This window comes from Delphinapterus leucas, chromosome 3 (assembly GCF_059928025.1).
Source record: "Delphinapterus leucas isolate spDelLeu-1000000601 "Yukka" chromosome 3, BTC_Dleu_Yukka2, whole genome shotgun sequence".
NCBI classification, from domain to species: domain Eukaryota; kingdom Metazoa; phylum Chordata; class Mammalia; order Artiodactyla; family Monodontidae; genus Delphinapterus; species Delphinapterus leucas.
Genome location: NC_143131.1, coordinates 31,960,414 through 31,984,346, shown reverse-complemented (window position 1 = coordinate 31,984,346; position 23,933 = coordinate 31,960,414). Strand labels below are relative to the sequence as shown.

The 23,933-nt window shown below is 33.9% G+C and overlaps 1 protein-coding gene across 12 annotated transcripts in view; it reads right to left on the bottom strand.

The window, feature by feature from the left end:
* Nucleotides 1-23,933, bottom strand: part of NIPBL (NIPBL cohesin loading factor) — a 215,050-nt gene that overhangs the window by 61,948 nt on the left and 129,169 nt on the right. For all 12 annotated transcript variants that reach the window (XM_089908775.1, XM_089908777.1, XM_089908774.1 and 9 more), the window contains 12 exons: nucleotides 22,499-22,637; nucleotides 20,854-20,936; nucleotides 20,130-20,262; nucleotides 18,855-18,998; nucleotides 16,615-16,704; nucleotides 15,308-15,522; nucleotides 15,098-15,200; nucleotides 14,381-14,479; nucleotides 14,133-14,279; nucleotides 11,745-11,879; nucleotides 10,889-10,987; nucleotides 10,009-10,062 (listed from right to left, as the gene is read on the bottom strand). In XM_089908775.1, the coding sequence (XP_089764901.1) occupies nucleotides 10,009-10,062; nucleotides 10,889-10,987; nucleotides 11,745-11,879; nucleotides 14,133-14,279; nucleotides 14,381-14,479; nucleotides 15,098-15,200; nucleotides 15,308-15,522; nucleotides 16,615-16,704; nucleotides 18,855-18,998; nucleotides 20,130-20,262; nucleotides 20,854-20,936; nucleotides 22,499-22,637 (1,441 nt within the window). The remainder of the gene's footprint in view (nucleotides 1-10,008; nucleotides 10,063-10,888; nucleotides 10,988-11,744; nucleotides 11,880-14,132; nucleotides 14,280-14,380; nucleotides 14,480-15,097; nucleotides 15,201-15,307; nucleotides 15,523-16,614; nucleotides 16,705-18,854; nucleotides 18,999-20,129; nucleotides 20,263-20,853; nucleotides 20,937-22,498; nucleotides 22,638-23,933) is intronic.

Here is a 23,933-nt window from a genome sequence, read left to right as displayed (position 1 = left end):
CTATCAAGATAAAGGACAGTCTTTCTCCATCTTTAATTTGTATCAGAATCATCTGGAGACTTTGTTTAGGTGGGCCCCTACTTCAGAGTTATGGATTAAGTCTGGGGTAAAGCCTTAGAACTTCACTTCTAACAAGTCACAGGTAATCTTGATAACTTTTAGAACCACTGATATAGATTATTACCATCACCCCTGAAAGTCCCCTCATGTTCCTCTCCAGTCAATCCCTGGCCCCCTGCAACCACTCTTCTGACTTTTTTCCAATATAGATTAGTTTAGCCTCTCCTAGAGCTTCATATAAGTGAAATCATAATATGTACTCTTCTGTGTAAGGCTTCTTTCATTCTGCATGTTTTTATTATTTACCTATGTTGCTGTATGTATCAATAGTTTGTTCCTTTATGATATGGTGTACTAGTAAGTTGTATGGATACATCAGGTTTTTTTTAACCCATTCACTGGTTGATGGAGACAGACAGTATTTGATTGTAAACTCAGGCAGGAGAAATCAAGCTGCACCTTCAACACTTTGCTTAGAAATCTCCTCAGCTAAACATTCAATTTCATCACTTGAAGGTCTACCTTTCACAAAACACTAGAACAGAAACACAATTTAGCCAAGTTCTTTGTCACGTTATAACAAAGACTCACTTTTCTCTGTTGACTGAGAATGTCAACATGTTCCTCATTTGCATCTGAGATCTCATCAGAATGGCTTTTAACCATCCATATTTCTACCAACATTCTGTACATGATTATATATATGCTTTAAAGAGAAGGAAGCTTTCCCTATAATTCTTCTCTTTTCTTTCTGAGCCCTCATCAGAATTGCCTTTAAATGTCTTCACAGCAATATCAGTTTTTCTCTAGTATGCACCTCAAAAATCTTCTGGTGTCTACCAACTACCCAATTCCAAAGTCACTTCCACATTTTTAGGTATTTATTTCAGCAGCACCTCACTTGTTGATACCAATTTCTTAGTATGGGCTGCTTTAACAAATACCATAGACTATATGGATTAAACAACAGAATTTATTTCTCATAGTTCTGAAGGTTGGGAAGTGCAAGATCAACGTATGGTTGGTTTCTGGTGAAGATCCTCTTCCTAGCCTGAAGATGGCTGTCTTCTTGTTGTATCCTCACACAGCAGAGAGCAGACAGGTAATTTCTCTCATGTCTCTTCTTAGAAGGACACTAATCTGATTCATGAGGGCCCCACCCTCATGACCTAATTATCTTCCAAAGGCCCCATCTCCTAATACCATCACACCGGGGATTAAGCTTCAACATTATGTTGAAGATTCAACAAATATTCAATCCACAGCATTCTTTGAAGAATCCTCTTGAGGAAGGAGTTCCATGCACTACTGAAAATTTATACTGTTAATCCTGTCTCCAACCTTCCCCAAAGGAGCCTATAGTCTTTTACCAGGTTAACTGTGCATTGGGGGAAAAAAATTATTAGACCTTTTAGGGATTACCAGACACTGGCTCTGAAATGACACGAATTCTAGGAGACCCAAAACATCACTGTGGCCCACCAATCAGAGTAGGAGCTTATGGAGGTCAGATGATCAATGAAGGTATAGCTCAGGTCTGTTTCACAGTGAGTCCAGTGGGTCCCTAAAACCATCCTCTGGTTATTTCACCAGTTCCACAATGCAAAATTAGAATAGATTTATTCACAGGCTGACAGAATTCCCACGTTGGTTCTTTGATCAATGGAGTGAGGGCTATTGTGGTGGGAAAGGCCAACTGGAAGCCACTAGGACTGCTTCTACCTAGGAAAATAGTAAATCAAAAACAATACTGTATCACTGGAGGGACTGCTGAGATTAGTGCTACCACCAAAGACTTGAAGGATGCAGGGCTTGTGATTCCGACCACATCCTTATTCAACTTGCCTATTTGGCCTGAGAAGACAGATGGATCCTGGAGAATGACAGTGAATCAGCATAAGCTTAACCAGGTCGGGACTCCACTGTAGCTGCTGCACCAGATGACGTATCAGTGCTTGAGCAAATTAACACATCCTCTGGGATCTGGTGTGCAGCTACTGATCTGGCAGATGCCTTTTTCTCATCCCTGTCAAAGGCCCACCAGAAGCAGTTTGCTTTTAGCTGGCAAGGCCGGCAATACACTACACTGCCCTGTCTCAGAGGTATATTAACTCTCCAGCCATACATTATAATTTAGTTTGCATGTTCTTGATTATCTTTCCCTTCAACAAGGTATCACACTGGCCCATTACATTGATGACATTATGTTGACTGTATGTAGTAAGCAAAAAGTAGCAACTACACTAGACTTACTGGTAAGATGCGCGTGTCAAAGTGTGGGAAATAAATCCAACAAAAATTTAGAGGTCTTTTACTTCAAAGAAATTCCTGGGGACTTAGTGGTGTGGGGTATGTTGAGATATTCACTGTAAAGTAAAGAATAAGATGTTGCATCTGATCCCTCCTATAACCAAAAAGGAGACTCAAAACCTAGTGGGTTTCTTTGAATTTTGGAGGCAACAAATTCCTCATTTGGGTATATTATTCTGGCCCATTTACTGAGTGATCTAAGAAGCTGTCAGTGTTGAGTGGGGCCCAGAACAAAAGAAAAGGCTCTGGAATAGGTCCAGGCTGCTGTGCAAGTTGCTTTGCCACTTGGGCCATATGATCTAGCAGATCCAGTGGTGCTTGAAGTGTTAATGGAAGACAGGGATGCTGTTTGGAGTCTTTGGCAAGCCCCCACAGGTGAACTGCAGTACAGGCCCTTAGGATTTCGGAGCAAAGCCTTGCCATCCTCCATAGAAATAGCTCTTGGCGTGCTACTGGGCCTCAGTAGATACTGAATGCCTAGCCATGGGCCACCAAATTATCATGCATTCCGATCTGTCATGAACTGGGTGTTTTCTGACTCACCAAGCCATAAAGTTGGGTGTGAAAAGCAGTACTCTATTATCAAATATAAGTGGTATATACATGATTAGGTCAGAGCAGGCTAAAGGGCACTTGAAAAAATGGCCTAAATGCCTGTGGTTCCCACTTCTGCTACACTACCTTCTCTCTCCCAGCTTGCACCTATGGCCTCAGCTGACCATGGGCAAGACCCTAGGGTCAGATGACAGAGGAAGAGAAGACTTGGGCCTGGTTTATAGATGGGTCTGCACAATATGCAGGTACCACCCAAAAGTGGACAGTTGTAGCAATACAACTCCTTTCTGGGACATCCCTGAAGGACAGTGGTGAAGAGAAATTTTCCCACTGGGCAGAACTTGAAGCTGTGCATCTGGTTGTTCACTTTGCTTGGAAGGAGAAATGACCAGATGTGTGATTATATACTGATTCATGGGTCATGGCCAATGGTTTGGCTGGATGGTCAGGGACTTGGAAGGAACATGATTGAAAAGTTGTTGATAAGGAAATCTGGGGAAGAGGCATGTGGAGACATCTCTGAATGGGCAAAATCCACGAAAATATTTATATCCCACATGAATGTTCACCAAAGGGTGACCTTAGCAGAAGAGGATTTTAAAAATCAAGTGGATAGGATGACCTGTTCTGCAGATACCTTCTCTGAGGATATCAGCCTCTTTCCCCAGCCACTCCTGTCATCACCCAATGGGCTCATGAACAAACTATCCATGGTGGCAGAGACAGAGGCCATGTATAGGCTCAGCAACATGGACTTCTACTCACCAAGGCCACACTGGCTATGGCTACCACTGAGTGCCCAACCTGCCAGCAGTACAGACCAACACTGAGTCCCTCATATGGAATGATTCCCTGTGGTGATCAGCCAGCTACCTGGTGGCAGGTTGATTACACTGGACTGCCTCCATCATGGAAGAGGCAGCATTTTGTTCTTACTGGAATAGACACTCTGGATACAGATTTGCCTTTCCTGCAGGCAATGCTTCTACCAAAACTATCTCCTGCAGACTTACAGAATACCTTATCTATCATAATGGTACTCCCAACAGCATTGCTTTTGATTAAGAAACTCACTTCACAGCAAAAGAAGTGCAGCAACGAGCCCATGCTCATGTTCCCGACTATTCTGAAACAGCTGACTTGATAGAATGTGGAATGTCCCTTTAAAGATTCAGTTACAGCACCAGATAGGTGGCAATATCCTGCAATGGCTCAGGCAAGATTCTCCAGCAGGCTCTTATGCTCTGAATCAGCACCAATATATGGTGCTGTTTAGTCCACAGCCAGGATTAGTCCAGGAATCAAGAGGTGGAAATCTGAGGGGCATCACTCACTATTACCCCTAGTGACCCATTAGCAAAATTTTTGCTTCTGTTCCATCTACTTTATGCTCTGCTGGCTTAGAGAGAGGTTCTAGAGAGGGAATGTTTCTACCAGGAGACACAACCATAATCCCACTGAACTGAAAGTTAGTACTGTCACCCAACTACTGTGTGCTCCTCATGCTTCTGAATCAACAACAAAGAAGGGAGTTAGGGTTCTGGATGGAGTGACTGATCCTGCCTACCAAGAAGAAACTGGAGTACTACTCTATAATGGAGGTACGGAAGAGTATGTCTGGAATACAAGAGATCCCTTAGGCCATCTCTTAGTATTATACCAGCTGTGATCACATTACCAGTTATAGAAATAAGGACTTCAATTGCCATGAGTATTTCCTACTTATTTTGTCATGAATACATTTGTGTGTGTGTGCATGTGTGTGTGTGTGTGTTGTGTGTACAGAGGTGGGGGAGAGGGAAAGTGAGAAAATATCTTTCTTCCCCCCCCCCCGCCTATTCCTTTATCACATAACATAAAGTGTACTGACTTCATATCATAGTATTTAAATGTTGTTAATCTGACATCACAGTACTTAAATTATGGGATATCAGAAGAGTAAACATCACTCAAGGACTTCTTCTGGGGAAGGGGTTGGTGCATTTTTGGTTACATGCATGATAGTTGTATCATGTTAGGTAGAATCATGACCTTGTTATTGTCTTTATTTGGGGATTTAGTATGGTTTAAGTAGATGTATATGGGTACCAAGTTAACAAAGGGTAGAACTGTGATGGTTAATTCTAAGTGTTAACTTGACTGGGCCAAGGGATGCCCAGTTATCTGGTTACACATTATTACTGGACGTGTTGGGGAGTAAAGGTGGTTCTAAATGAGATTAGCATTTGAATTCGTGAACTCAGCAAAGGAGACTGCCCTCTCCAATGTGGGTGGGGCTGAATAGAACAGAAGGTAGAGGAAGGGAGAATCCAACCATTTTCTGAGTACTTGAGCTGGGACATTGGTCTCCTCCCACATTTGGACTGGGATTTACGCTATCAGCTTCCGTGGTTCGGGCCTTAGGACACAGACTAAACTACATACTAGGGGCTTTTCTGGGTCTCCAGTTTACAGACAGCAGATGTGGGATTTAAGAACCTCCATAATCACATAAGCCAATTCCTTATAATAAATCTCTCTGTCTCCCTTTCTCAGTATCTTGTTGGTTCTGTTTCTCTGGAGAAACATGACTAATACATGTCCCTTCTGAGTCAATCCCTGGCCCCCTGCAATCACTCCTCTGATTTTTTCCAATACAGATTAGTTTTGCTTCTCCTCGAACTTCATATAAATGGAATCAGAGTATGTACTCCTCTGTGTAAGGCTTCCTTCATTCTGCAGTGTTTTCACTAACCGTCTATGTTGCTGTATGTATCAGCAGTCTGTTCCTTTATGATGTGGAGCACTATCAAATTGTATGGATATATCGGTTTCTCTATTCATTCACTGACTGATGGCAATAAGAGTATTTGATTGTAAACTTCAAGAAGGAGATCTTGTTTTGGACTACAAAGGCCAGGAACAGATGAAATATAGTTTATTCAAGTTTTTTCATTACCTGCATTTTCTTGTAAACTAAAAAAAGGCTGTAGTCTTAGATCATAAACGATGACAATGAGTGGCTCTGTAAAATTAATTTTGTGTACCCACCACAGGCTATGACAGTGGTTTAAATTAATTGAACCACTTTTTAGAAATAAAAAAAATGTAAGGACTTTCATGATAGAACTTTTTCTTTCACACACTACTGAAAAAAAATCACAAAAAAGCTATGAATTCATTAAGTTATAAGGGAATTGAATTTCCATACATTTACAAAATGTGTATATGTAGTTAGTGGACAGAGTTTGATGCCTGTGTAAATATGAAGCTATTTCATGTAGTACTTCAAGTTTCCCTAGGAAATCATATTCCATGAATTGGGAATCACTGATCTATACGAAGCCGACCCAACATAAAAATAATAATGAGAAATATCTGAAATTGGACAGAATGGAATGTGTGTACATGAATCCATGTGGAAACAGTAAGAGTGCTAATTATTTTTGATTCAAGAATTTCAAACAATTCCAGTAGTCCCTTCTATGTATCCTTCCCAGCTTCTCTTAAAATTTATGCACAGTGCTGTTACAACTGCTAAGAGTGGTTATATCTCCATCAGATGTATTTATATAAATATTTTTTAGTTTTCTTTATTTCATTAAACTAAGCTCTGCTAGTCCAATGACTGTATCAGAAAGTCACAATGTCATTTTGGTAAACTAAATTGTTGGCAGAAACTAAAGGAGGAAAGCAATGAATAGGGTGCAACAGAAAGCAATGAACTAAAAGAGGACTAGAGAGTAAAGGTATAAAGAATATAAAACCACTAAGAGATTATAAATCTAGTGTTCTCTTTTCTACTTTCAACTTGCTAATAACACATAGGGATATTATCTTAGATTCTTTTTATTAATACTAACTAATGACATTTCTGATAGCTATACTTAATTCTTACTTTAACTTTTATTACAATTATCACATGAAACGTTGTTGTAGAGTTTTCTAGGAATTATTATGCCCCCTTTGGAATGGCTGACATAAATATAACTAAGACGGTCATAAGGCTCTATAATATAGAGCTAATTATTTGACTTAGGAGGGAAAGGATGTCAAATATATCATGTAAAATTATAAAATGGAAGATGACTGATGAAGAGAGTCCAAGATATTACAGACTGGATAACAGAGGCAAACACCATGAATATGCTTAAAAAAGACATCTTAAAAATTTTTTAAAAGCAACATATTACTACATACTACCAGAGGGCTAAAGTTAAAAAGAATGACAATACCAAGTACTGGTGAGGATGTGGAGCAACTGGAACATTGCTGGTGGAAATGCAAAATGGTTCAGCCATTTTGGAAAAACAGCTTGGCAGTTTCTCACTCACCACATGACCCAACAATTACGATCACAGGAATTTACCCAAGAGAAATGAAATCACCTATCCCCACAAAAACTTGCACACCAATATTCATAGCAGGATTATTCATAATAGTCCAAACTGAAAACAACCCAAAAGTCCATAAATTTGTGAATAAAGAAATTATGATACATCCATACTATTGACACTACTCAGCAATAAAAAGGAATAAAACATTAATACACCAGCAACATTCTGCTAGTTAAAAGAAGTCAAACACAAAAGACTACATGTTGTATGATTCTACTGATATGAAATTCTACAAGAGGGACAACTGTAGTGACAAAAAGTGAATCAATGTTTTCCAAGGACCAAGGGGAGAGGATCAACTACAAAGAGACACAAGGAAGCTTTTAAGAGTGATATTCTTTACATCACTGTAAATAATTCCTAAAGTTAATCAAAATGTACCCCTAAAATTGGTGAATATTTTTGCATGTAAATTATGCCTCAATAAAATAATTTTGATTGATTGTTAAAAATATTGCTAAATACAGTTTTATTACTAAAAGTATTATTAAAAATAAAAAAGTAAACAGACTTAACAGATAGTAAATTGTTGACATAATCGAACAGAAAAAATTACTTCATGATAGATTTTTAATGGTATATGTTTAGTGAGCTACAGATAAAAAGAAATGCAAAAAAAATCTTAAACTGTATCCAGTAATCTTACTGTCAATATAGTAGGGCAAAGCAAATAGGAAATTATGTCCATTTCCTTGGAAATAAGATGTTTAGCCTAAAGGAAATAATAAAATCAAAGAAGCAGAATCTCATAATCTTAAATTTGAATTAAAAATATCAATACAGGGCTTCCCTGGTGGCGCAGTGGTTGAGAGTCCGCCTGCCGATGCAGGGGACACGGGTTCGTGCCCCGGTCCGGGAAGATCCCACATGCCGCGGAGCGGCTGGGCCCATGAGCCATGGCCGCTGAGCCTGCGCGTCCGGAGCCTGGGCTCCGCAACGGGAGAGGCCACAACAGTGAGAGGCCCGCATACCGCAAAAAAAAAAAAAAAATCAATATAAATTCTTGATTTATGTTTTTCTTTCTAAGAAATATATATCTTTTAGCTCTATCCTCTGAAAAGGCCCAAAGCTATGACAACCTGTTAGCAATGAACATCCACAGCACCCAGATTATTCCCACCAAAGGGATTCATGGCTCTTTGGAAAAATGGTTGATTTCAGGTTTGGGACAGAAAATGTATAAGTTGAGTCTGGGGCATCTTTTAGAGGCAGAAAGTAATCAGGCTACAAAAGAATAATGAGTTTATACCAAAAAGATACAAGATCCATTTGAAGGAACTACCACTGGGCAAAGATGGGACAATTTGAGCTTCAAAAAGAATTATGATTGCAATAAATTAAAAAACAGAGATACAAAAATCTTTTAGTTCACACTGATATTGACAGGAAAACTCATTATTCTGAAACTTGATTAAGTAATGGAAAAGAATAAAGTATTTCCCCTGCCCTTCCTGTACAAACTATATTTTACAGTAGCCAAATATTAGGACAAAATTCCTCTTTAAAGAAGAATCCTTGCTAATTAATATGGAATAAATAAAATAACTAGAAAAAAATCAGTATTTTGCAACTTCTACTGAAAATAATGAACCTAGGTAATGATCATTTAAAACCAGTCCTGAAAGACTGTATAACAGATGTACCAGGCAATCAAAATCACTGAAAATGTAACAACCAAACATTATGTGCCTCTTGATGTGAGGCAATAATATTTAGCATTGCCTGTGAAGTATTTCTGTCTATACTCCTAAAACTGAACTTCAGTATTAGTAAACCTCTAGATCTAACTTAAGAGTTTACAGAAAAAAACGGTGGACAGAGGAACAACTTAAATGACACCAGAAAGAAGAGGTCTATGAAATCCAGAATGTGGGACACTCTACAGGAAAACATGTAAGTGGCATGAAAAAAGGAGTGAAGGGTTGACTATTATAGACTAAGACTTAACAGCCATGTCAACCAAAGCGACTGCAAACCAACTATAAAAATACATTTTTGAGACAATCAGGGAAATGTGAACATCGACAAGGTATTAAATATTAGGAAATAATTTTATTAATATTTATTTTGATATAGATGATAAAGATATTCTGGTTATTTTTTAAAACGTCATTTCTGTTAGAGATCAATACTAAAGTATTTATGGGTGAAATGATACAAAGTATGGGATTTTCTTTAAAGGTATTACAGCCAAAAAAAAAAAAAATTAAAAAAAAAAAGATGGGGGAGGGATAGAGATAAATAAGATATTAGGAAAGTGCTAACAATTTTTGAAGCTGGGTGATGGGTACTTCTATCTATTTGAAAATTCTTAAATAAAAAAATTCACATTTCAATTTACAAAATTTTTAAAGAACACTAATTGTGGTTTAATCCTGCACTACTATAGGAAATTCTACATATTTTATAACATGTCAAATAATGTAAATATATATTTAATGTAATCTATACACCTATTTATAGATCTCATGTCTATCATCTAGATTAAAGGGATAAAAAAATTATCTAGAAGGATGGGAAGACAGAATATCAATATTAGTGATTTAGAAAACTTACTTGTAGCAAGCAATTGAACAATTCATTAAACAGGGATATTAACCAAAACATTCAGCTTAATATATTGAAATAAATTTTCCCTACCACGAAGTATATACTTAAAAAATAACTGAAAAACTTCTTTTAAATCATAAAGTCTACAAAAACTCACGTTTTGAAGAAGTTGCTCAAACCAGTCATAGCCAGTATCTCTGCATGCTGCAACCTAAGGGGAGAAATGGTGAAACTATCAAAGTTAGAAATTTACTTTAAAATATACTTTTGCTATGCTGTAGCCTCAAGTATATAAATATCCAAAGTTCTAAATTAAAAAAATTATTTTTAGAGTAAACTATTTTTTCAGTGAGCCAATTATTCACCATGTTAAAGAACTTTATTCTAAAAATATCTTAGAAGACATTCAAGAAATTAATGTATTGAAATTTTAAAAATGGTATACATTCTGAACAGTATTATTGAATCACATACTATCAGAAAAATCTGTAAGGTCTAAAAAACAATAAAAATGGAAATGTTTGCTTCTTATTTTCCTTCTAGATAGAAGATTTAAAGACATTAGTGAAACAGAGTTGATCATGTAATCCATAATATAAAATTTCTTACGTTCAAAACATGAACAGTATTCTGGGTCAAGAAAAATTGAGGCTTATGTGTATAATTAAACATAATGAAACTAATCTTAATTCATGTTTTCTGAAAAAGGTAGAAATTACTATCTCATTTCAGGTTGCCATCCATGGGTTATTGTTATCTTTTTACCCACTTCTCCTTTCCCTTTCAGTTTTCAATCACTGGAAGAATCTGGAGAATTTTAATATCAGCGCTTAACTCAGTGGATGCCAACAAGTGGGGCTAGGTGAAAACAACACTCTCATCTTACTTGCATCCCTTGAGTACATCCAGAAATATAAAGGAAGGGATGCAGTAGAGAATAACCAAATATCTTGTCATTGTCTCTCCCTTTGTAAGACAAGGCAGACCTCAATGAGGTTTGCATCCACAGGGACCACCCTTGTTCCAGTCCTTCTTACCACATCAGTGATATTTAAAATTTTCCTTGTCATTGCTTCTTTGTCATTGTGTGGAGTTGGAGTAAACCAGAGTTTTTGGAATGTTTCATTTACTAATTTCTAGAAGAAAGAAAAATTTCAAACTAAGTAACTACAACGAATGTGGCAAAATTCTTAACCCCCAATTCTCATTAAAGCCCAAAACAGAACTATTAAAAAGAAAAACAAACCTATAAATAACTAAACAAAACACAAATTACCAGAAACTACTGGTATGACATCCTCAGTTTTTTTTTTAAATCAGCAATTAACTTACAAAAATTATAATATTTTTCAACTTGGCAATGATTTTAAATGGGTAATACGATACCTAGTATAGAACTGGAGAGTACACATTCAAATGCTTTTAATCAAACTAAAAACACATTTTTTCTACTTTTGGGGGAGAAGTTGTTAAAAAACAAAAGAAAAAACCCCCAAAAGAAATATAGGGACAATCATATATACGTAAATTCACTAATGAACTCAGGATTAAACTTTCAACAAAGTATTTACTAATTTAGAAAACCAAGCACATACCATTTGAAAATCAAAATAAATTTAACTTGATAATAAACTACCTATATACAATGCAATCTCTACAATGATATTAAATATTATAATTGCTAAATTGGTTAAGATCAGATTTTATTAATTAATGCAAGATCTAGAAATAAAAATATCTAAGTATGTCTTTTTCTTGAATTTATAATCTAAAATGATTCACTTGTAAAGTATATGTATGTAAACTAACAAAATTTATATAAAATAAACATTTAAATTATTTAAAATATTAATTAAAAAATGAAATTTAAAGTAGTCAACATTTTTATCTCACCTTAATACCCTCTTCATCATTCACTCTGCGAATCATTTTTACACACATTTCTGTAATTTTTGGAAATGTTGGTTGCTCAATACAGATGTCTCTTAGAATCTTTATTACCCTTTTTCTGACACTGATACCAGTATCCTAGGAATAGAAAGGTATTTTAAATATCAGAAAAATTGAGATGCTTAGGTGTGTGAAATTTGGTAAAATGAAATCAGAAAATACCAACAAGCAGTATATACACTATTTATTAACATGATAAACATGGTCTATATATTTCCTTTTTATATGCTCTTTTATTAATGTTACTATAAATTTATTTTATTATGTTGTCTTTGCTTTTAAAATATATCTAATACATGGAAAAATACGAAATAGCACTGAACACAAGACTAGAGTATAAGCTTGCCAAAATTAAATGGGATAACAAACATGTAACTTTTAGGACAGTGTCTGGCGCTTAAACAGCATATGAAGTATATTTAACAAAAATGTTTAACCTAACTCTTTCAAACCATTGTCACTATGTTATGATTTATAGTAAATATAAGAAACAAAGGAACAGATTAAATGAAACAAAACCATGAGGAAATAACAATACTGGCTTGGCCATTTTATTTTATTTTTATTTATTTATTTTTTAATGATATTTTCCTTTTTTTAAAAGATTTTTTGATGTGGAGCATTTTTAAATTCCTTATTGAATTTGTTACAATATTGTTTCTGTTTTATCTTTTGGTTTTTTGGCCCCAAGGCATGTGGGATCTTAGCTCCCTGAACAGGGATGGAACTTGCACCCCTGCATTGGAAGGCAAAGTCTTAACCACTGGACTGCCAGGGAAGTCTCTGGCTTGGCCTTTTTAAATTAGTCAATGTCATGGTGGATGTGTGTAAAAAAGAGCTAGAGAATACTCTAAATAAAATAGAGATGAGGGACTTCCCTTGTGGTGCACTGGTTAAGAATCCGCTTGCCAAAGCAAGGGACACAGGTTCAAGCCCTGGTCCAGTAAGATCCCACATGCTGTGGAGCAACTAAGCCCATGTGCCACAACTACTGAACCTGTGCTCTAGAGCCCGTGAGCCACAACTACCGAGCCTGCATGCCACAACTACTAAAGCCCGTGTGCCTAGAGCCCATGCTCTGCAACAAGAGAAGCCACTGCAATGAGAAGCCCGCGCACTGCAATGAAAAGTAGCCCCTGCTTGCCACAACTAGAAAAAGCCTGTGTGTAGCAACGAAGACCCAACGCAGCCAAAAATAAATAAATAAATTTATATATTAAAAAAAAATAAAGGTGAAATATTGTGGTGGATACTTGGGTGTTCATTGTAATATTTTTCTTTAACTTTACAAAGTTTTCATAATTAAAGCATTTTTAAAATAAAAAGCATTGAACAGTTACTGTGTAAAATTATTTCCATTATGCAATTTAGCAATTGTGAAAATATTTTAGGATACATTACTAAGGTAGACACTGTCAGAGTTCATTATATCTGAAAATCCTGAGGAGCTTGTCTTTCACTCTTGAAAAGAGTGAGGCACTAAAATGGAAAGAATTCTTCCACTCTTTCCTTAAAATTCTTTGTTTCCACCAAGATTTTATGCTAGTTGAAGATGAAATTATCTGTAACTCTCAGTCACACTGTATTCTAATGCTGGGCTAAAGGTGATAAAATAAACTCTTATCATTTCAGAAATACCTAATCCTGTACCTAATGCATCTCTGTTGAGTTACAGAAGAAATCAATATGTCTGCAGTGGGTGGTATGAAAATTCTACAGGTATTTTGTAATGCCAGTGTTTCATTTTTTCATTCTTTCATTTTCCAGGGAAATACTTCAGGGCCAGAGAATTCAATGACATAGAAGAAAAGAATATCTTAGAATAGTGTTTCTTAAGTTTGGTCTTAAGACTCAAATGACTTTCTTGTTTAACTTGCAGGTATCTGAGCTTGTCATAATTCAGCTTTCAGGAAACATGCGAATATACATAATGGCCAAAAATACTGTCAGACACCAAAGTTCTATACCTAGTTCTCACTGAAACAATTCTTCCTGTTTATATATGTACATATATAATTACTCTAGATTCCTGTCCAAAATATTTAACTATGCCATGTAGCTCCTATCATTTACTCATTGTAAACTGGCATAATCTAAAGGCAAGAGTAACTGTAAAAAGGAATCCAATTTTTGCCAATGATTTGTTTTACAATATTGAGCAGCCCTCCTCTTGAAATATGTCCTTCTTTAGAAAGCTGCTATAGTTTACAGATTAGGTAATATAAATACATAATTGATATCTACATTTCTAGCTTAACATTTTTAAAAAGTGACATTAGGAAGGCAAAATTATACTCATAAATTACAATAAAAATGACATAACAAACATACCAATATTCTTTCAATCAGCATATCATAATACTGCTCAGCAAGCTGAGGTCGGCAAAGGACAAATCGACCTAGTAATTCTACTGCTGCTTCTCTGACACTAGTGGAGTTATCCATCAATCGTCCATGAACTCCTCGCTGCATATCCAGCTAAAGAAAAATAAAGAAAACGTAATTTATACTAAGTAGAACTAATATTTTAATTTGAATAGAAAACTCAAATAAAAAGAATCATCTGTGCTCCTCTTTACCCTTGCTAGAATACTGGGGTCTACAGCAACAACCTCAGATAAACACTTCATGGCTTTTGTTCGAACGGCAATTGCATTTTCACCAAGAACTCGAAGGATCTGCCAAGCAAATATTGACATTTTCATCAATTTTAGAACACATAACATTTAACAAAATATAGAAAGAAAACATGCAAAAAAATTAAAATAAATATCATACTCACTTTCCTTTAATTTTTATATAAGTGAGTAAAAGATCTGTTATCTTACTGATCCAAAGCTTTAACTTAAAACATGGTAAGGCATTCTATGCTTTAGGGACTTTCCTTTATCCTGGCATTCTCAATTAAACCTGTTTTTTATTGCTATGCTTCATCTGCAAGAACCTGTAGCCCCACTGAAACCTTCCTATCTGTAACTTTAATCAAGGATATTTAGTATCATTTAAATAATAACTTGGAATTGAATATTTTTATAACATCAATCACTCTACCTATATACCATCACTCTACCTGTACCATACAGATACATATCCATTTATCTGTAAAACAAGAATCAATAGGTAAAAGGCATGCAGAACAAAGATATTTTAACAAATATGGAACACAGAAACAAATGTTACTTTCATGATTTTTTAAAATATCTGTTCTCAACAATAAATAGACATCATACTCAAACGCAAGTAACCAGAATTAGAAAAATCAATTTCATTGTATAAGGAATTCTGGTGCAGTTTACCTGTGTCAAATAAATATCAAAGCTCTGGGCAAACGGCCTCATAGAGGCCAAGTATCGAACAATCAAACAAGCATCATCATAGTCCACAGTATCAGAGTTCATCCTGCAACAAAAAGTCATTAAATTTTAATTTAATTTTTTTGTAAAGTAGGTAAATAGATATCAAAGAGATAACTGAAAAAGTAAAGATGTTTTCTCTTTGGATCTTACTTTAATGTGCTGAACTGAGAAGGTGTGGTTTTGATAATGCTTCTAAGAAACTTTTTCCGATTTTCAGCTCGATGCATAATTTGACCAGTTGTCTCAACTTCCTTTGCGTGATGTGTTCCTTCAGATGATTCTTCATCTTTTTGTGATTTCATCGCTTTTTCTGTTTCCAGAGTTGTATCACGGAACCACTGGGCTATATAGAATTTACGAGAAAACTGGAAAGAAATTTGGTGAGATTTGAGTTTGATGAAATTAGTAACAAAATTTCCAACCTACTGATAAAGTGTTCACAATCAGGAATACAAATATCAAGGTTTAATTTAAAAAAACTTCCATCAGATAAAGACAGATTTTAAGAAAGCTAGAACATTTAGAATATCTAAATGATAGAAAACTTATTATTTTACTTTGTCTTAACAGTTATATCAATGATGTCAAAAGATAATTTTATAAACACAACTGTATTAAGTCTACAATACTACTATAACTACTTAACTAAGGACGGTATCACACAACGAGTCAGTAAAATTAGAGATGATGGGTCAACTAGAAAAGTTTAGAACACATGGATAAAATGCTGAAGGTAGAAGACTCTATAGTTATTTTCAAAATTTCACCTTACTTCTTCAAGAAATACATAGCCAATTATTATTGAAATATATTAACACTAAGGTACACCTATAATCTGTTCCTTTTAATCTGTTCCTGTTTATTTTTTCACTTTTATTGAGAAATAATTGACGTACATCACTGTATAATCTGTTCCTTTTCACAAAGACTGAAAACCTGCAGTAGTTGGCTGAACAGCTTAGTTATCTCCAACCACTTTAGATGCATATCCCATCAATTAAAAAAAAAATTAAAAAGTGCCCCAATATAGTGTATAAATTTTACATATAAACTTCTTTTACTAATATTCTGGATACCTAATATATAAAAAAACAGAATTAAGGATTATAGTTAAAAATAAATATAGATATAAAATTCTAATATTCTTTTTATATGCTAACAGATCATCTCATGCACCACCTGGACAAATGACCTCACTTGGTCTCAAAGATAACCTATGGAAAGATTTCCAAATATTTCCCATGTCACACAATGTTAGTAAACTACAATATCTGTACCAGAATTCCATTTAAGACAAATCATTCCATAATCATTCTTTTTCGTTTAGACTATCATGTACCCGTTTTATAAATCAAGATTCCAATACAACTTTCCTCTTCACAACACTTCTCAATTTTCTTACAGACCAAGTTTGAAACATGTAAACTCTCCAATAAAAAGGGAGAATAGAATCCTACCACTAGTGAAGGATCAGTCTCAGTGTTTTCATCCAAGTAATCAAGCAATGCTTTTTGCAACTGTTGGATTTCATCTTCTCCTCCTGAAACCTACAAAATAAACCAAGTAGTAACGAAAAAGATACTACTACTGTTTTTTAACAAATCATCCAGTTGCACATACAAATCTGAGGGAAAAATCTGATAAATGATAAAAATATAAGTATAGGAAGAAACAGAAGAATACTATTTTTGAAAAACATTATATATTGATAGCTGAAGTGTACTAATAGCTGAGGTTAACCTTTATTTTTATGAACTACATGTTAACTTTCTTTAAAGAAGTTCATAAGTAGCTGACATAATAATTATTAGAACAACATGTATGTAAATCTTCAGAGGTAGGAAGGTCCTAGCACTGGTTTTCTGTTTGGTAAGAGATAATTCCAAACTTTTAATCTAGTAAATGGAAACTAATTATTGTCTGAATTATTATGTGTTACAGGTGTCTTTGGGATATTATTTTAAAAAAACATTCTGAAAGAGAAATATTTTTATTTGCAATTAACACAAAATAGTACTTTATTTCATGTAGGATATTAAATATACAGTAGGTATATTTGAGCTGTGCATTTGATCTAGAATCAGAAAGGGACTGAGTCTTTGGTTCTGTCAAGAACAATACAGAAGCAGAAATTAACTCTGAGTTGACATTAATGTCTATAGCTTATTTTCTGGTTTACCATGTGAAATGCCAAATATATGGTTAAGAATATATCTAAGTAGAAAACAAAGATTAGAATAACCTATGTTCTTGGAGTATAGTGAAATGGATACATTCAGAAATTAGTCATAGAACTGTAAACTAGTACACTGTAAAGTTCCAAAAGCTTTTCGGAAGTCTGTCAAGAGTCATAAAAATATTTACCAAGGATCACTCCCCTCAAGTTTTACAGTGTACAGTACATGGTCGTATGTGGCAAATAAGAGGTCCTAGGTCTACTCTCAGAAATACTGAAAATCACCTAGTTACCATTCTTCAATTAAAGGAATCAGCAATACTTGGAGAAATGGCTGATTCCAGGGCTGGCACAAGGAAAGTAAAAGATGAGTCTGAAACATCTTGGGCCACAAAGTCCTCAAGGAAAGATGGGAAGATATCAAAAAGATACAAAAGGCAGTTTAAAGGGGCTCCCACTGGTCAAATCTAGTTCAATTTGAGTGTTACAATAATGACAGCAACAAATGATAATCTATCAAATACAACAGGAATGGTAATATTCCATTAAATGGTAGTATTATATTAATGGTAATTTCTTGCTTTTCATAGCTGTACTGTGGATATTTAAGTGAGAGTTCTTGTTTGTAGAAAACATACACAAAGCAGTGGTCCTCAAGCTTCAGCATTCAACAGAATCACCTGGAGGGTCTGTTAAATCAGACTGCTTGTCCCCACCACCAGAGCTTCTGATTCAGTAGTTCCAGAGAGAGTCCTGAGAATTTGCATTTCTAACAAGTTCCTAGGTGATGTAAAAGTTGGTGCTGCTTGTCCAGGGAATCACACTTTGAAATTCAGGGGTCATGGGGGCATCCTGTCTGCTCAAAATGGTTCAGAAGAAAATAAAAATGCATATACAGATACACATGCGTGTATATTTTGAAAAAGAATGATAAAGCAAATGTCAACCACTAAGGGATCTGGGTGAAAGATTAATGGGAACTTTTTGTACTATTCTTAAAACTTTTCTGTAAGTTTAAAATTATTTCAAAATACAAAGTATAGTAACAAGAAAAAAAAATTAGAGGCATTTGTCATGGCCAGCAATGGATATGGTTATGGACATTAAAAAAAAGAAAAAAGAGTAGAAAGAAAATGAAAACATTGTGCATGGTAGGATTAGAGATTATTTACCTATCAATTTTCTTAAGTAACTTTTAGTATTACTACCATCTCGTCCATAGTTTAAAAAAAAAAAAGGTATTGTTAAACCAAATAGAAAAATACCATCATACATTCATAACAGTAGTTCACAAAAAGAAAGTATATTAAGGATTATATAAATCATCTGAAAGTTCCTGTTACACATAATTCACCCTACAGTATAAATTTTCTCAGCGGAGCTTTTGAAAAAGGAGTAAGATTTTAGGAGTAAGATTTTATTCTGAATCTACAAAATAAAATGCAACACTAACAGAAGAATATCTAAAAAAAGTACTTAACTATTACTTATCCCCCAAATTCAAATTCTTTATCTCAATACCTGTTTTAAAATTCGTTCTATAGACCCTTGATCCATTTTGCTTGTAACGGCATCTTTCCTCAGTCGTGCAGCAACAGTTCCAAGGTAATCAAGAGATGCCACTCTTAAAGCCATCTCTGTTGACTTGTTACTGAATTGATGAACCTACACATGAAAAATAATTTTGTTTTAATTTAACCGATTTATACTATTTTTAATAGCAACTTATAAATACCAAATCTATGTTGTATTATTTGAAAGTTAAACACTTTTTTCCCCTGTCATATTTTTCCACAAAGTAATTGACTTTTTAAAAAATTTTATTCTATTTTATTTTTTTGGTTTCACCCCAGAGCGTATGGGATCTTAGTTCCCTGACCAGGGACTGAACCCAGGCCACGGCAGTGAAAGCCCAGGATCCTAACCACTAGGCCACCAGGGAACTCCCAGTAATTGCCTTTTGAGTTTCTGGAATTTTTAACATTTTCATTAAAAAAAAAAATATGTATATATACGTGTATATATACATATACATATATATATACACGTATATATATATATATGTATATATATATATATATACGTGTATATATACATATATATATACACGTATATATAAAATTAAACCTTCCTAAGAACACAGTCACTTTCTTTAAATGTAGGCTAAACTCTATAAAATGGGATTATTACTGAGTAAGAATTTGTTAGGCTGGAATTCTGATGCCTATGAAAAATTATCTTGGTTTCAGAATAGTATTAAGTTTTCCAGCTGACAAAAAGTAAGGTCCCCAAAACTTTGTAACAATTGCACAAGTCCAAATGTAGTCTAAAGATAAAAAGAAAAATCACAATAGTATTTCTTTGCATTTCCCTAATACAATATTACATTAGGACTAAAACGTGTCATGTTTTTAGAAATACTCTTAAAGATGACAGAGTTCACATTAATCAGTTTCATGCTTTGAAATGAATTAACTACAATAACTTATGACTCAGTGTTGAGATGCTTTTAACTAACAATACCTCCAAACAAAACAAAACAAAAAACAACAACAAAAAAAAGTTTTTTAAAGCACTGTTATCTTATGTAATGAAATGAAAGCACCGAAAGTCACAACATTTCAGTTTCTACGAGGTACTGACAGTATTGTGTACAGTTATGCACATGCAGAAATAGAGATGCAATGGTCATATTTCCTTACACATTTTTAAAGAATTCATCATCTGTGAATCAGAGTACATCCTCATTATGTTGTCTTCTAGTAATCTAATAATCTTTAAATGCTATACTCTTACCAACAGTCTCCCTAACAAACTAAGGAGTAGTTCAGCAGCTGGCCATTCAGGCTTATTGACTGTTGAAAGAAGGTCTTGAACAAAATTTTCAAATAGTGGTCTGTAATCTTCTTCGCCTTGCTTACTACCACATCTGTTCAAAGATAAATAATGGAAAGGCTGTGAATTTAGGTGACATGTTCACCAATATGACTAAAACTTTGTTAACTAAGTTTTCCTCTTCTCTCACATCTAAACATGGTATAAGAGAGTACCTTAAATAAAATATGGTTTAAAATGAATCTGTTTCTCAATCTTCATTTTTTCCCCCTACTACAGGGAATTCATTTATTGACATTAACATAATTTTCTCGTAAGTGTAACACATTTTAAATAATGACCACTGTTTTTCTATGAGATTACTATAAATTCTTATGAAAGCTAAGGAAACCTCTCTCCCCAAACTTTCCTATTCAATTAGAAAGTTCCAAAATTCACAGAAAAAAAATTATAGAATTTCAATCTAGAACTTGAACTTTGGAAGTTCAACATATGAGCAAGTTTATAAAATTTTAGATTTTTAATATTCTAATTTCCTCATTTTAAAGATAAGGAAATCAGGGGTCAGGGAGATATAGTCAAGGTTCAGATTATGGCAGGAAGTTGGATTAATCTTTTACATAAAATAAATGAACTATTCTCTGTATGGCGAAAATAAAAATCAGATTATGTTAATTTTACTCACTTTTTAAGGAAGATGGAAAGGAAGTTTTGGGCTGTTCGCATGGCTGTTTCATAAGAATTGGTAATGACAACATCTTGGTCAACCTAGATTGAGAAAAATGAATTTATACAGATATAAGAAATAACCAACATACAAGTTATTTCAGTTGCTATTGCCATGTTATTACTGAATATAGGGGCAATACATTTAAATACTAAAAATCTTAACTATTAGATATAAAAAGAGAAGCTACAATTAGCATACTAAATGTATTTCAATACTTCATAAAAACGAAATAAAAATATTGATAGAGTTCATTTTTATTTATTAAAATATGTTAAGAGTGACAAATGTGTTTAACAAATGAAATATCAACAGTTGTTTATCATGATCAGAACAGTTCTGATTGAAAATATCAACACAAAAAGAATTTCAAAAAAAATTCCAAGCTCAAAGTTTATGGAATGCTAGAATATAATACTAAAAAAAGTCAACTCCTTCATTAGAAATTTAAAGACCAGGATATAAATAGTTAATTCAAAGTTGTGGAAACCCGAAAAGTGAATAAATATATGAAAAAGTTCACTAGTAACCAGAAAAATGCAAAATAAAACCTGGTATCATTTCATACTAACCAGACTAGGCAAAATCAAAATGTAAGAATGTAAACTAGAACACCACTTTAGTGAGAAAACTGACAAGTTCCAGTGAAGTTAAAAGTGCATGTACACTATGATTTAATATTCTATTTCTATCTAGAGAAACTTTTGCTTCAAGTTGTTGTATGTCATATATGATGTGTTTAACCTAAATCAAAAAGAATCTAGCATTAGTTACATGTATTAAAAACAATGGTGAGTGAAAAAATTAGCTGTAAATATGTCACTATATCATTTATGTAAATTAAAAAATTCTGTATCAAATTTATACAGATAAATAAATAAATAAATGGACGAAGATAAACATTCACCAATGGTAAGGAAAAAACTAAAAAGAGAACAGTGAGATTAGGAGAAGGGGAGAATAGGGACCTCAACATTTTTGATATTCATTTTATACTTTATTAACCAGTCACTTTATTATTTATTACTATACACACAGCCACGACTATAACAGAATTAGGAAATAAAATTATCCCTCTTTCTTTTGAACTTCTTTGCGGTAAAACTATAAAACTTGGAAAAATTTTAAGTGTTGATGGGTAAGAGCTACAAAACCAAAAGCAAATCTTAGCTATGAGTTATTCAATAGTGAGGGCATAAACTCATTTTCTGCATGAATTTAACATTAATTATATTAACGATTATTTACTGTATGTGATTATAGATACTACATATTATAATTATAATATTATTCACTTTCACATTCAATATCTCACTTGAGTCTTACAACTTGTAATAGTAGGCTTGTTAGGTATTATCATCCCCATTTTATAGCTGAAGAAACAAACTCAGATTAAAGTGATTTGTATGTTTCATGACTGGTGGATATAATAGTCAGGACAAGAACTCAAGTCTCCTAAAACTTAGTTTAATGCTCTACAAGGATCTGTAAGCCCAGTCATGAAGCCCTAATTAAGAACTTCAGTTTTATAAGAATGGCAGAGAATATAGTTGCTTCCTCCTACAAAAATACACAGTTATAAAACTTACAAATGATTCCTTACTTTTTTATTTGAGTCCTCTTCTGAATTAGAGTCCTTCTCTGATGATGGTAAGTGCACCACACACTGAATTAGTTGTAAAACCAGTGCTGTAACCATCTGAATATACATAGGCTCTCCATCCATATCACTACTGTTTAACCTTTAATGGAGAAGAAAATATTTAAATCTTACAGAGTATGAAGAGAATTTCATTTTACATGTCATCTATGATCTGAAAGTTTCAGGATGCTTTCTTTACCAATATTTCTAGGCATTGTCTTTACTGCTTATAACAGTGTCCTTAAGTCTAATTATTTCTAACTTCTCAAAATACCAACTAAATGCCTATGCATAGATAATTAAAATAGTCAAAGGAAAAATGCAGTATTTAATATAAAATTCTATACTTTATATACGTACTGCAGATTGAACAATTGTAACAAAAAATATCAATATTTTTCAAAATGATTTTTAAAATGAGAAGTCTTCAGGATTTCCCAATGCCCAGGCATTCTGGTATTCATTTTCTTATTAAAATCTGCTACATAGTCAGCTCCTGATCATACGTTAGAGTATGAGTGACATAGAATATAAAATAATCTATGTTATAGAATATTTTATGACATAGAATATAAAAAATCAAATTTTAAATCTTTTTGTTTAAAAGATAGTTAAAAACGTTAAGAATTCCTTTAGATGTTGATAGCTTTTCTTCAGGTTTTAATGGACAATAGATGTTTATCAATACACAGTCTAAAAAATTAAGATAAAAACAATTATTTTACAGAAGACAGCTTTCAAAGCAATCTAAATATAACCCTATATGCTAGGTCAACACATTTAATCAGGCAGGAATATTATAATGATCGTTATGAAAATGATGATGATTACCTATGCCAACAAAGGCAATAATGCTGACCACAGCAGTGGATAACATTCCTTAGTTACTCTATGCTTAGTGATTAAGAGCATTTAATTGTCATGTCTATTTTCTATACTTCTGTTAGAGTAATTTTTCAGCTCTCTTTTAAAAATATAATGTAATGACTTACTACTGTATAAAGGATTAAGTTCAAGTTCCTTCGTAAGGCTTATAAAAATCCTTGAACTGCCTCTGACTCTGGAGCCATATTTCCTATTGCTCTTCTCACAGGCCAATAGTTCTTAACCAGGGATGATTTTGCCCTTCAGAGGACATTTGTCAGTGTCTAGTGAAAATTCTGGTAATTGTAATTTGAAAAAGTGTATTTCTTTTGGTACCTATTAGGTAGAGGTCAAGGATGCTGCTAAGCATCTTACTATGTACAGGACAGCACTGCAAAAAAGTATTATCTGGCCCCAAATGTCAATAACGCCAAGACTGAAAATCCTTGCCACAGATCTTTACACTTGAGAATCACTGAACTTTTAAGTCTCTAAAATGTGCATTGTTATTTCTCACACCTACGGTATTCTT